The 14,997-nt window shown below is 41.0% G+C and overlaps 1 protein-coding gene across 1 annotated transcript in view; it reads left to right on the top strand.

The window, feature by feature from the left end:
- Window positions 1–14,997, top strand: part of NWD1 (NACHT and WD repeat domain containing 1) — a 1,242,814-nt gene that overhangs the window by 974,655 nt on the left and 253,162 nt on the right. The window contains exon 9 of the mRNA XM_044090721.1: window positions 1,579–1,776. Coding sequence (XP_043946656.1) covers window positions 1,579–1,776 — 198 coding nt within the window. The remainder of the gene's footprint in view (window positions 1–1,578; window positions 1,777–14,997) is intronic.

Raw genomic sequence — 14,997 nt, 5'->3', positions numbered from 1 at the left:
AAGTAGATAGCTCCACAGAGAAGAAAGAGAGGATCGATTTACTAGCAGTATGTCATAATTTATATGGTAAAACTCAGCTCCATTTGCATAGAGGGATAATGTACTGGCTATGACCCATATGGCATGAGTTTAGCTGGCAGTTCTGGTACCTTTTGGAGCTGGTGTGGGAGACAAGAGAAATGTTGAGGCTTAAGCCTGCTTAACTCTGTTCAGGGAGAAGGGAGGTGAAATGTGCTTATGGGCATGATCTTTGCAGTGGACTAAGAATCTCTGCTTGCTTACAGCGGGGCAGGGCCATCTGATCCATAAGCATAGCTGCTTCAAGCCAGCACCGTGGGCCGGTACTATGACCCAGCACTCTACCCATACGGTTCAAGTTGTTGTTGTGTCTTTCGGCTTTTCCTGGTTAGGGGTCCCCACAGCGGAACTTCAGTCTGCTAATGATTGGCAGTAGATTTTTACGTGCCGAGTTGCCAGCCCTGATGCACAACCTTCAACGAAGGTACGTCCATTCACGCATGTTACATAGAAGACGCTCTAGCTGAGAATCGAACAGGACAACGTCTTACTGTGAGGCGACAACGCTACCGCAGCACCACCACCACAGTAGCCCCATACAGTTCAAGTGAAGAGTGAAAAAAAAAAGCATTTCAGTGTAATAAGCCAATTGCTACATTGTAAGTGATTGGCCTTATGTTAGTTAGCTCTATGCCTCGCCTGCAGCTATTCCACTGAAGAGCACAAAAAATACAAAAACAAAAAACAGATAATCCTTCTCCTGGCACACAACCAGGTGGCTAGATGCATGATATCCCCCTTGTCCCAGCCATTCAGGTCCCAGTTTTGTGCCCTTCCCCCAAACTACCTTCAACACAGTTTATTAAAAAACAATAATAATAATTTTTTCCTTTAAACTGTAGCAATCTGTTAGACCATAAGTTTAACATGTATTTCTGCAATGCATAATGTGATAAATGGCATCTCTGACAGTCTGGACAAGAATCAGTAGACCTATTTTAGCATTCAAGTAAGGCAGAGCAAATATATAAATACAGTACTAAAATGTGCCAAAATAAAATTGAAACAGGGATAATGTGTTTTCTTCACATAGTGCATGCAGGCAAAATATGAGTTACTTTCAAAGCAGTTTAAAATCCCTAGTGGTGAAACTTCTGTTGTCAAGTTGATCTTTTGGGAAACAAGATGCCTAGGGAGCATCTTCTGACAGCATATGAAATGAAATAAGAAACAGCTGAAATGTAGTACAGCAGGAAGTTGTGATTAAGTAGCAGACAGTGCCTTTCTAGTGAAAACCTGAAAAGGACAGTATGTCATCATCAGTTATATTACACACGACAAAAGATAACCACAATGCCACCAGTTCCAGTTATCAAAGTGCATATTAGTGAACAACATACAAGTAGCATCTAATTTTGTAAGCAGTGAGTCTGGTTTGCCTTGCTAATTATAATATTTGAACTTGCAGTGTTCATAATGTAATTTCTCATAGCTAATCAAATATCTTACATTTGCTCTTACTGTTGTGTAACTACTTATTATATGGGTTCTTGGTCCTAGATGAGAGCCTTATCTACAATGAGATGTTGGCCCGCCTCAGTTTTTTCGAAGAAACCTATCCTTCTTTGATTGGAGAGCTTTGTCGTCAGTGCAAAGAGTGGTGTTCAACATGTCCTTATCCCATGATTGTCCCACTGTGTTCTTTCTTTCAGCCTCCAGGAGGACCACTGCAGACGACTTTAACTGGATTTAAAAAAGGTAGGCTTACGCCCCAATCAGAATAACACAGATAAAACTTATGCTCAGAAACTCTATGGCAAGCAAATCATGGGGTATTTTGATGCTGCCATGTTTTCAGGTACTTCTATGGTGAAGTGTTACAGCTTGATATCCTTGTCTGTTCAGCATTTATGTTGAGAACCTTTCATTTATGTAATTGAGCCTTTATTTATTTATTTAATCACAGTTTATTTACTACGGAAGTCCCACTGACTATGTTCATTCATAAAGGAAGAACAAGGAGATGCTCCATAAGACACCACTTAAGGAAGAAATACAATGTAAATGAATAAAAACTAAACATCAGCAGATAACTGTAGAACAATAATTAATAAAGACTACATGCTGTACAAATAAACGGCAGCAATTTGTAAAAAAGAATACATAAATATACAGGTCACATATAGTACAAGTGAGAAGAAAAAGAAAGGCATTAAAGCATAGATCATGTACAGCAGTGGTAGTACAGTAGTATGTACAAGCAATACATAGCTGTAATAATACATGACTTGTAACCAAGTGGACAGCTAAGTAGATGGTAATAAAACTAGTAGGGTAGCTTGGTAAAAAAACAAACATTTGTCTAGGAGAAAAACAAAGCTCAGTGCTGGAAATCAGATCAGCTTGGACTAAAGCATTCCTGTAACAGTTATCTTTGATTGGATAATTGTGCTGGTTTCTGTTTCTCTGCCTTTAATAGCCAGTGTTTTAAACTAGTTGTACTTATTTGCTCAAACTGTTCAAAGCTGCAGTGTTCTGCTGTGATATTGGAAAAAGATAAGTGCTTATTTTAAACTGTTTCTGCACTTCTGTTTTACTGTATTTCTGTGTAATCTGTGTAACTGTTTTTTTTGTCCCACACACTTGCTAGCTGTTGTGGTGGTCTTGTGTCTTGGTAGCTATGAGTTACCAGCCTCTTCTATAAAGTTGATACTGGGCACTCCCCCCAGTCACATTACATCAGCTCTTTCTACTGTTTATAGTGAGGATTTAGTAAAAGCCCACCCCTTTAGCTTCCAAACCTTGAATTATCTCATTATCTTCTGTCTCTTCACTTTCTACTAAAACAAAAAAAAAAAGAAAGAAAGAAAACAAAAACAAAAAAAAGTACCTCTTTCCACTTCATTTTGCTGCTTGTGCTTAGGAGTTCAACTGCATTTAGTTTGCCATATTTTTACTGCTTGTTGGTAGCCTCACTAAATTGATGACAGTATTCTTCTGAATCGCTGCTTTATTTATGCTGTCCGTTACTGCTGTGGTTTGTGAGCTACTGTTTCAAAACACTCTACTGATTAACTATATTTCATTGCTAGCTACTGCAATTCTTTACTGTTTAACTGCATTCTACTGCATTTTGTTGCTGTTTAACTGTATTTTTTCATACTGCGAGTTCTATTCTTTTGACTATAAGTGATTAATCTGTGCTTCATTGTGAGTTTCTTCTTACTAACCTTAAACTTGAGTAGCATAGTCTAGATACAGGTCTGCAGCATCCAGAGCTTCAGCTGCATGGTTTTTAATCCTTTTTGAGGTATTCCAGCTTTTAACGTAGTAGCACTTGTGTTATCATCTAGTAGTACTACTCGTAGACCTTCCTCCCTTTACCCCCTTAGCTCTTTCAGTTTCTTACAAATAAGGATGGACAATTTCCTACATTTTCTCCTGCCAGTCTGGTCAATATGGGCATCCTGAGACAGTGTAGCAACTGCCTCATGTCCATGGATAATTCTCTACTACTACCACCTAGGAACACAATTTGTGAGAGATGCAATTACATCAAGCAGCTAGCGCCATTGCTCTCTCCCCCACAAACTAGTATCTGGCACTGAGAAGATTGGCAACATGAACACCACACCTCAAACACCACCCACACCTAGACAACACACTCCCACATATGCGGAGGCCCTCAACAAAAGTATACTCAAATAAAAGAGACCTCCGAGGCATAAACGGACGCAAACTCCACTGCCCACCACACCACACATAGTCCACACACCTGTGTTTCCCAGCCACTAAGGCCTAAACATAAACCCAATATATTAATCATAGGGGACTCCATTGTGAGACACAAAGATGTGCCCCTCACCAGGCTGGATAAGGAGAAGCCCCGGCTAGTGGTTTGTTGGGTGCCAGAATCCGACATATCACCAATGCACTCAAGTCTCTCAACAGGTACTGTTATGACTCTGTCATAGTCCATGTTGGAGTGAACGACTTGAGACGTACTTCCCCAGACTGTATGGAGAGAGACATGATCGAGCTCGCTGAGTCTGTGTCCCAGGCAGGTATGTCCCTAGCCTTAAGCAGCATTCTACCAGAAAATGATTGACTTTAACAACTGGCTTAGTTTCTGGTGTCATTCCAGGGTGATCCAGTATCTGACAGATTGGGATGACATGACTGACAAACCACGATGCTTTGCCAGAGATGGCCTGCATCTGACTCCCTTGGGCTTCAGGCTCCCAGCAAAGGCTCTTGCCTCCCCCATAGTGCCTTTTTTAGGCAGTGCCATGAGGTCAAAACTACCAACATGAAAATTTCATCAAAACGTAAATTAAAGGTCATGCTGCTAAACGCTAGGAGTCTAAACATGAAACTGCACTCATTGCAAGCATTCTTAACCCTAGAAGAAGCTAACATTTCTGCAGTCACAGAAACCTGGTTCAAAGCTGCAGAGACCACCCCAGCCATACCAGGTTACTCATCCTATCATTCATTCAGACCCCAAGCCATGGGCAGCAAAACAAAAGGAGGTGGAGTTGCAGTATATATAAAAGACATACGCACCTCTAGGCTGGTCAAACAGTATGATGCACAGAAAATACTCCGGGTGCAGTTAACAATTGACAAGACCCCTATTCAAATCATAACTAGCTACAGACCTCCAACTCTGATTCAAGATGACTACTCCACCTATCTGGAACTCTTCGAATCTATGAAGATTCAACCCTTTACCCTGATCCTGGGCATCTTTAACTATCCTGCCATAGACTGGAAGAAATATTCATGCAAAAATACAAATGACCAGAGATTCCTTAATTTTGTCAATGCAAATGTCTTAGACCAGTTGGTTGACACCCCCACAAGAGGTGAAAATATCTTGGACTTGGTAATGACCAACATGAGTAACCACTGCAGCATCCCTACAGTGTCATCATCCCTGGTAAGATCCAACCACAAAGCGGCCACATTTGAAGTCACCATCTTCCCTGACCCCCCCCCCCCCCCCAGCTAGGATCAAACAAAAAAAACTTCTCCAAAGCTGATTACAACCTCCTGAGGGAAGGTATAAACAGCTTCACAGCCCCCTCCCCCTCCACAGAAACTGGCACATATGTCCAAACTTACACCAAAGTACTATATGAGCATTATATAGCTGCATGGAATCAGAATACCCTCAAGGAGAGTAAACCTGTTTGGTGGACATCTACAATAAATAAACTTTATAATAAAATGAAGAAATTGCTGTCCAGGACCAAGAAGGAGCAAGTGTCTAACTGGAAGCAATCTTTCCTTGGCCTGAACAAGCAAATAAGAGCACTAGTGAAATCCTCCAAAGCAAACTTCGAGTCCAGACTGGCCACATCTACTAAAAACAGTCATAAGGCTTTCTTCACATATGTCCACAATCTCAACGGAAGCACCCAGATCTGCTCAGAATTAGTGGTTAAGGACACCGCATACACAAACCCTGTAGATATTGCCAACCTACTGGCAGACAGATGCAGTGAAAACTTCACTCCTCTGTCCCCCCCATAAGTAAAACAGGACATCCCCAGTACCTGCCCCCCCTCCCCTTATCTCTAGGAAGCAAGTCATAACTGCCCTCTCAAAGGCAAAAAATAAGCCTCCATGGGACTCAATAACATCCCAGGCTGCATCCTACATGAACTCAGGCAGGAATTTGCAGCACCATTAGGCACCCTATTCAACCAAAACCTGAGTACAGGCTTCGTTTCAGCCGAGTGGAAGACGGCTACTGTCATCCCTTTGCACAAAGGTGGAGCATCCACCGATCCAGGAAATTATAGACCAATCAGCCTAACTATCCTGATCTGCAAGGCCATGGAGTGGATTATCATGGACCTTATTAAAAAGGGCATTGGCAACCTCCAGACACTTGATCTGACACAGTTTAGTTTTGTCGATGGGAGGTTATGCATATTAAATTTGGTCGACTTCTTTGAGACAGTCACCAAGGCCATGGACGAGGGGAAGACTGTGCACATTGCCTACCTTGACCTGGTCAAGGCCTTCTATACTATTCCCCACTCAGTATAATAGATAAACTCTTTCAACTAGGCATTAATTCATATGTTACCAGATGGGTAGGAAACTGGCTTACTGATAGAACCCACCAAGTCAAAATAGGGGAAGCCACCTCAAGTAGTAGACCCGTAACAAGCGGTATACCCCAGAGATCGGTCTTGGGGGCTCTGCTGTTTGGGATATACTTCTCAGAGGTGCAAGCCAAATCTAGTTGGCTATGGCTGACCAAGTTTGCAGATGACTGCAAGCTGGGTGCTGTCATCAATTCTCCTAGTGATGTGAACATCCTCCAAGAGGGTCTCACCCAAACAAATGAATGGTGCCAGAAACATGGCCTCAAACTGAATGCCAAAAATGCATCATCATCCCTTTTGGGGAGAATGACATCCCCACAAATTATCACATTGATAATAAGGCACTAAGCACGCAATCAGTCGTGAGGGACTTGGGAGCCCAGGTTGTTAGCAAACTGACTTTTGACCACCATATTGCCTCCGTTGTATGGAAAGCTTTCTACATGGCCCACCTCATTAGCTAGGGTATCTCATACAGGGACAAGGTGGTCATAAAATCCCTGTATTCTTCCCTTATAAGATCGATTATTGCAAACAATGCCCCTTTTGCCATGTACCTCACAAAGCACATGCAGCAGCTGGAGAGACCACAGAGATTCCTCACCCAGAGAATCCAGGGCCTCAAACATCTGCCCTACACAGATAGGCTAAAAGCCCCGTCCCTCTACTCAGTCTCCTACAGACTCCTCAGTGGTGGCCTCTGTCTGGCATACAAAGCAATCTCAGACCCCGCCCTGATGAGACTGCTACATATCCGCAAGTCAAGCTCCACTCGAGTAATCAGCATGCGAGACCTCAGCCTGGTCTGTGACATCAATAGGACTTGTTGGCAGGGCAGGTTTGTGTCCCAGAGACTCCCCCTTTTGTGAAATAGACTCCCTGTCCATGTAAAGCAGAGTACCTCATTAAACCTTTTTAGGTGCAGCCTGGATAACTGGATGGGGAATAGAAAATACACCCGGATATTCCACCTATGTCCCTGCTGGACAGTGGCATAGGGTGCTGACTTGATGGAAGATGAGCCAAATTCTTGGCTAGGCATGTAAGGGCCTCAGGGCCAATAGCCTAGTCCTATGATCCTGTGATCCTCTGATTGAAATATAGGACGGTACTAATTTGTGCTAAACAGAGCGGATACATAGAAAGATTAGACTATAGATGGTCAAGCAAGTAAGGGGTATGGCTAGTACGCAGCAGCAGATTTTAATGCTGAGGAACTGAAGTGGATAAAGTGTGATAATGAAGGCAGTGATGGAAGTTTTTTTTTTGATTGTGCAGAAGTTTGCTGAGAAGTGGAGATGAAAAGTAAAGCGATAATGAAGAAACCTCACCACTGAATGTTCCTTTCAAGGAACAAGAAACAAATGTAACAAACCAAAAGGAGAGCTAACCACTGAGGAAAAGAAACTCCGTAGACCACAGGTTAAAACCCAAAATCCAAATGATTTATTTCATACAGCAAGAACACAAACGTAAGTGCTTTCGCGTAGTGAAACCTACGCTTCATCAGACAATTAATACAAAAAATGATAATGCTTATATACTAAAATAGAGCGGGAAACTGCCCCATTAATTAAATAATTAAACAATTAAGTAACATATCTTTCATTGTCAGTGTATACCGAGACTAAACCAATTCAGTAATCATTGTATACCATGCAGAAAATTCATACAAGGAGCATTTGTTGTCTAGGATCATGTACAAGGATGTATAAAAAATATTTATACATATATTTCATGTGTGTAAAGATCCATAATCAATATAAGACAGAACAAAGTCCCTCCTAATACAACTAGCATAGTCATACATTATATATAACAAAAGAACAAGTAACCCTACTAACTAAATATATAGAAATATACAAAAAAACGCACTAGTTTTATCAAAGATCTCATAAAATTGGAATTAAAATATTAAAAACTAACAATTAAGAATTATTTAGTATAAGTATGGTTTTTTTATTGGCACATAATTATTAAGACCTGGAAATAAATGTGTCCCTAACTGGAAAATCCATTTTATCTCAGCTACAGCCAGCTCATTAACCAGATCACCACCCCGTACTTTCTGTCCTATCACTTGTACCACTCTAAAACAAAACTTGTGTGAGGGATGTTCAATCACATGTCGGGCCAGGGCATTAGTTTCCTTACCCTTGCGTATATCATACAGGTGATTATATATCCGATCTTGCAGCCTCCTAGTGGTCATACCCACATAGAAGGCTTGACACAACTCACAGGTAGCAAGATATATTAAATTCCTAGTATTACATGTTGCATAGAATTTTGGAAAAAACTCATAATTGGTCAAGGGATTCCTATATTCCTGGATATGTGTTATATATATATATATATACACCTGCTGCAATGGTTACAAGGATACAAGGATGCGTTCCCTGGACCATTGGCACTACATTGACAGGACATGAAGCAGTGTCAAGATCATTGCATAAGATTCTTTTGAGATTCTTACAATTCTTGTATAGAAAACTAGGTTTTCCACCTACTATTATTTTGGTGTTATTATCTAACATAAGTACATTCCAGTTCTTATATATGACTTATTTGATCATGTCTATGTCACTAGTATAATATGTGACATACTTTACAACCTTTCCAGAGTCGAAATCACCAACTTTCCTGATACCAAAATAGTTTCTAGATTCAATGGATTCATTGGCAACAGCTGGTTCCTGATCAATCAACGTACATGGTGTATCTATAATATCATGTTTAATGTTCTTCACCATAGTGGCATTATAGCCCTTTTGTAGAAACAAAATCTCCATGAAATCAGCTTCATCTAATAAAGACTGTTTCTCTTTGCAAAGTCTGCGAACTCTCAAAAACTGACTTTTAACAATGCCTGAGAAAACAGTTCTAGGATGCATACTATCAAAAGAAAGTAGACTGTTTTTCCAAACTGATTTCCTATATAGGGATGGCACAACCGTGCCAGTATCCGATAACTTTAATGTTAAATCTAGAAAATGTATCTCCTTAGCTGAGATCTCACTAGTGAACCTAAGAAAAGAAGTAGTAGTCTCCAAATAACTCAAAAATTCATTAAAATCTTCTCTAGATCCTTCCCATATTATAAGGACATCATCCACAAAACGTTTATATAACATTACATGTTTGAACTTCTCATGTTGGAACAGATAGGTTTTCTCCCATTGTAGAACAACAAGGTTAGCGTAGGTGTTGGCGCAGGGGGTGCCCATGGCTACCCCCCACTGTTGTAAATAATGTGTGTTCATAAACAGGAAAACATTGTTATACAGTACAATCTCAAGAAGTTGACGTACTAAAATCAGCCTATCATTACTAAAATGTGGTTCGCCAACCAATAGTTCACAAATGAATTGTATCCCTATGTCATTGGGTATTGATGTGAAAAGGCTCTTAACATCTAATGTAATGAGCAGATAACTATTCGTTCTGTCTAGGATCAGAGAACCGAGACTATCTAACAAATCATAGGTTTCTCTCAGAATAGAAGAATATCTATTCACCACGGGTCTAAGTAGATGTTCCAAGAAACTGGATACATACGAGGTGACCCAGCCTTCACTAACCACAATGGGTCTTATAGGTACCGGAGAGACTCCTTTATGTATTTTAGGAAGACCCTTGATGACAGGTGTCACCGGATGATCAATGTGTAGAAACTCAAAAATTTCAACACTGATTTGCCTACACATAAGCAAATCATGCAAAGTACCATGTACACTACAAATAATGGTGTCTACATTGCTCCAATCAATTTCCTTATAAGTGATTTCATCTGAAAGCATTGATAACATATTAGTCTTGTAATCAAACGTATTAAGTATAACTATGCCCCCACCCTTATCAGCAGGCTTGATGGTAATGTCATTGTTTCTCTTAAGATCATCTAACGCCCTAGATTCCTGTAATGTTAGGTTATAGAATCTGCCTTTCTTCCTTACTTGAGAAAATAAAACATAAAAATCATTCTCACATAGCTTAAGGAAAGATTCTACGTGTGGAGGCAAATTAGGTACAAAACAGCTATTACGTTTAAACTTAGATACTGTATATTCTTCTGCTGATATATGTTGCTTATCATTAAAGAACAATTTCAGACAAACTCTGCGACAAAACAGTCTCAAATCAGTCAAAACATCACTCAGAGTCGCTAAATGGGCAGGAATAAAATTAAGCCCTCTGTTCAATAGATTAATATGCATACTGTCCAAGTCAAAACTAGAAAGGTTAAAAACCAAGCTAGTCAATGTATGAGAAGTGGAGATGCTAAGAGGAGAGAGGAGGTAAATTAGGAAAGGAGGAAGACATCTGGGATGTAAACAAGGCTAGGATTAAATTGAAGGAATAGGTGTCAAGCAGACTTGCATAGTTTATGGGATTAGGCAGTGGTTAAGAGGAATTAGTATTAGGATTTGATGGTGAGATGAATTGCTGTGAAGGTAGAACACCGTGGTACTGCAAAAGTGCACCATAAAAGTATTCTTTCCAATAGTCTCTTAAGAATGCATGATGTGCAATTTAGGAGGAAGTGAATTGTGTATACTACAATCACTGCTGAAGTTAAAAATAGAGCATTACCACAGTTCTTGAAGGACATGGGAATGTCCAAATGGTGGCTTACAGAGGAGTGTACTGTTCTTGACAACACAAACCATTTTACGAGGACTACCAATGAAGGACAGTTACCCTTACAGATGATCCTGTGCAGTATCATTAGTTGAAACTCTGACCATTTTGTTTATTTGTTAAGCAAATAAGCCCACTGGACACAAGCATCACTGTCCCAGGAGCGCTGCTTGGTTAAGTTTAAGTGACTTGCTCAGAGTCATGCAATATCAATCCAACCCTGTACTACTAGAAGTAGCTTGTTAAAAGTTCATAGACTTAATCCTATACATTAGCTGCTAAACAACCAATGATAGTCCTAGAGGATTTAAGTTAGGAGAGTGGTATGTCAGACAATGATGTGTCTTGTCTAGTGATTATGAGGTAAAACAGGCAACACTTCTTTAATGCGATCTTAGTTTGCTCAGGGTATAAAATGGAAAATTTGTGAGAATAAGAGATCTGCAGGGGAGACTTCTTCAATTAAGAGAGTTTTTTCTTGAAACTAATTACTGTTTGATGATACAGTTTTGCAGTGATTCTGGTCAACACAAAGACCAGTGTATTTGCAATCATCCATGTTTTCCATTTAGAAGCTGTAAGGCTGAAGAAGTTAGGACTGATACATAACAATGAGCTGATGCAAACCAATAATCTTAATTTTAGGTGCACCAAGTAACAGCCCTGAGTCTAGCAGTCTTTTCTGTAAGTTTCTGAAGGCTTCTTGAAGTTGAGCTTGGACAACAGGATGGTCAGGGACACAGTGCAATATTGTTGAATCATTATCATATCGTCACAGTCTAGTAGGTTTACATGATCTATTATAATATTATGGGTGGTGCAGTGGTGCAGCAGTTAGCGTTGTCACATCACAGCAAGAGGTTCTCTGGTTCGATTCTCAGCTGGGGTGCCTTCTGTGTGGAGTCAGCATGCTCTCCCTCTGTTTATGTGAGTTTCCTCCCACATTCCAAAGGCATTGTGTCTGGAGCATTTCTCCCTGGGTCTCCACTGAAAAAGGGCTCTGTCTCAGTCGGACTTTCCCAGTAAACAAACAAATAAATGAATAATTGATATTCTAGTTTACCGTTACCCAAACAAAAAGGGAGGCTAGGTCTACCTAAACTCCAAATATACTATAACATTACAAATGCTAGTCGAATTATACAAATAGCAATTTTGAACCATTCAGCAAAGCATAATATCCACTATGGATTAAAATATATTATAATCATCTTACCTCATGTAATTTAAATCCTAAAGTAGTACTCTTTTTGAATTCTAAGACGTTAAAGTATTTCAAGGTCCACCCCATAATCATAAGAAACGCACTAATATTTCAGAAGCTGGTATTGTCCCCAAATCTTAAAGATACTTTGGTACTGGCACAGCCAATACACCTTAATCCTAATCATCATCTTCTTTCAGCTGTTCCCATTAGGGGTTGCCACAGCATCATCTGTTTCCATTTCTTCCTGTCCTCTGCATCTTGCTCTGTCACACCAACCACCTTAAAGTCCTCTCTCACCACATCCATAAACCTTATCTTAGGCTTTCCTCTTTCCCGTTACCTGGTAGTTTCATCCTTAGCATCTTTTTCCCAGTATACTCAGCATCCCTCCTCAGCACATGTCCAAACCAATGTAATATTGCCTCTCTGGCCAAACCTTCCAACCTGGGCTGACCCTCTAATATATACTTATTCTTAATCCTGTCCACCCTCGTCACACCCAGTGCAAACCTTAACATCTTTAACTCTGCCACATCCAGCTCTAACTCCTGCCTTTTTGTCAATGCCACTGTCTCCAACCCTATAACATAGCTGGTCTCACTACCCTCTTGTAGACCTTCCCTTTCACTCTTACTGGTACTCGTCTGTCACAAATCACTCCTGACACTCTCCTCCACCCACTCCATCCTGCCTGTACTCACTTCTTCACATCTCTTCCACACTCACCATTACTCTGAACTATTGATCCCAAGTATTTAAACTCATCCACCTTCGCCACCTCTACTCCCTGCATCCTCACCATTCCTCTATCCTCCCTCTCATTCACACACATATATTCTGTCTTAGTCCTGCTGACCTTCATTCCTCTTCTCTCTAGAGCATATCTCCATCTCTCCAGGGTCTCCTCCACCTGTTTCCTACTCTCACTACAAATCACAATGTCATCTGCAAACATCATAGTCCACGGGGACTCCTGTCTGATCTCTTCTGTCAACCTGTCCATCACCATTGCAAATAAGAAAGGGCTCAGAGCTGATCCTTGATGTAATCCCACCTCCACCTTAAACGCATCCGTCACTCTCACCAAAGCTGTCACACTACCCTCGTACATATCCTGTACCACTCTTACATACTTCTCTGACACTCCCTACTTCCTCATACAATACCACAGCTCCTCTCTGGGCACCCTGTCATATGCTTTCTCTAAATCCACAAAAACAGAAATGCAACTCCTTCTGACCTTCTCTGTACTTCTCCATAAACACTCTCAGAGCAAACATCACATCTGTAGTGCTCTTTCCCGGCATGAAACCATACTGCTGATCAGTAATCATCACGTTCCTTCTTAACCTAGCTTCCACTACTCTTTCCCATAACTTCATGCTGTGACTGATCAATTTAATCCCTCTGTAGTTATTACAGCTCTGCACATCACCCTTATTCTTAAAAATCGGTAGCAAAATACTTTTTCTCCATTCCTCAGGCATCCTCTCACTTTCCAAAATTTCATTAAACAATCTGGTTAAAAACTCCACTGCCATTTCACCTAAACACCTCCATGCTTCCACAGGTATGTCATCTGGACCAACAGCCTTTCCATTCTTCATCCTCTTCATAGCTATCCTTACTTCCTCCTTGCTAATCCATTGCACTTCATGATTCACTTATCCCCACATCATCCAACCTTCTCTCCCTCTCATTCTCTTCATTCATCAACCCCTCAAAGTACTCTTACCATCTGCTCAACACACTCTCCTCGCTTGTAAGTATGTTTCCCTCATTATCCTTTATAACCTTTACCTGCTGCACATCTTTCCTAGCTCGGTCCCTCTGTCTAGCCAATTGGTATAGGTCCTTTTCTCCCTCCTTAGTGTCCAACCTTTCATACAACTCTTCATATGCCTTATCTTTAGTCTTCGCCACCTCTCTCTTTGCCATGCACCTCATCTCCTTATACTCCTGTCTACTTTCTTCATCTCTCTGACAATCCCACTTCTTCTTTGCCAACCTCTTTCTCTGTATACTCTCCTGTACTTCCTCATTCCACCACCATGTCTCCTTGTTGTCCTTCCTCTGTCCAGATGTCATACCAAGCACCTTTCTAGCCATCTCCCTTACTGTCTCTGCTGTAGTTACCCAGATATTTGGTAACTCTTCACTGCCACCCAGTGCCTATCTTAACTCTTCCTTGAACTCCACCTCACAATTACCCTTTTTTCAATTTCCACCATTTGATCCTTGGTGCTGCCCTCACACTCCTCCTCCTCTTCTTGATCACCAGTGTCATCTTACAAACCACCATCCTATGCTGCCTAACTACACTTTCCCCGGTCACCACTTTACAGTCTCTAATCTCCTTCAAACTGGCCCTCCTACATAATATATAATCCACCTGTGTGCATCTTCCTCCACTCTTGTATGTCACCCTATGCTCCTCCCTCTTGTTAAAATATGTATTCACCACAGCCATGTCCATCCTTTTCGCAAAATCCACTACCATCTGACCTTCTGCATTCCTTAGTTTAACACCATACCTACCCATCACTTCCTCATCCCCTCTGTTCCCCTTCACCAACATGCCCATTGAAATCTGCTTCAATCACCACTCTCTCACCCTTGGGTACAGTCATCACCACTTCATCCAACTCACTCCAAAATTTTTCTTTCTCGTCCATCGCACACCCAACCTGTGGAGCATATGCACTAACAACATTCATCATTACACCATCAATTTCCAGCTTCATAAACATCACTCTATCTGACACTCTTTTCACCTCCAAAACACTCTTAGCATACTGTTCCTTCAGGATAACTCCTACGCCATTTCTCCTCCCATCCACACCATGATAAAACTATTTGAACCCACCTCCGATACACCTAGCCTTACTCCCCTTCCATCTGGTCTCATACTGCCAACATTCAAAGTTCCGACCCTCATATCACAGTCCTAGCCTTTCTCCTCTCTTCCTGCCTTTGGCCTTGCCTTCCCCTTCCTCTCCTCCTTCGGCC

Source organism: Protopterus annectens, chromosome 13.part0, assembly GCF_019279795.1.
Source record: "Protopterus annectens isolate FY-2018-M chromosome 13.part0, PAN1.0, whole genome shotgun sequence".
Taxonomy (NCBI): Eukaryota; Metazoa; Chordata; order Ceratodontiformes; family Protopteridae; genus Protopterus; species Protopterus annectens.
The sequence above is the reverse complement of the archived record's forward strand: the minus strand, read 5'-3'. Positions and strand labels throughout refer to the sequence as shown.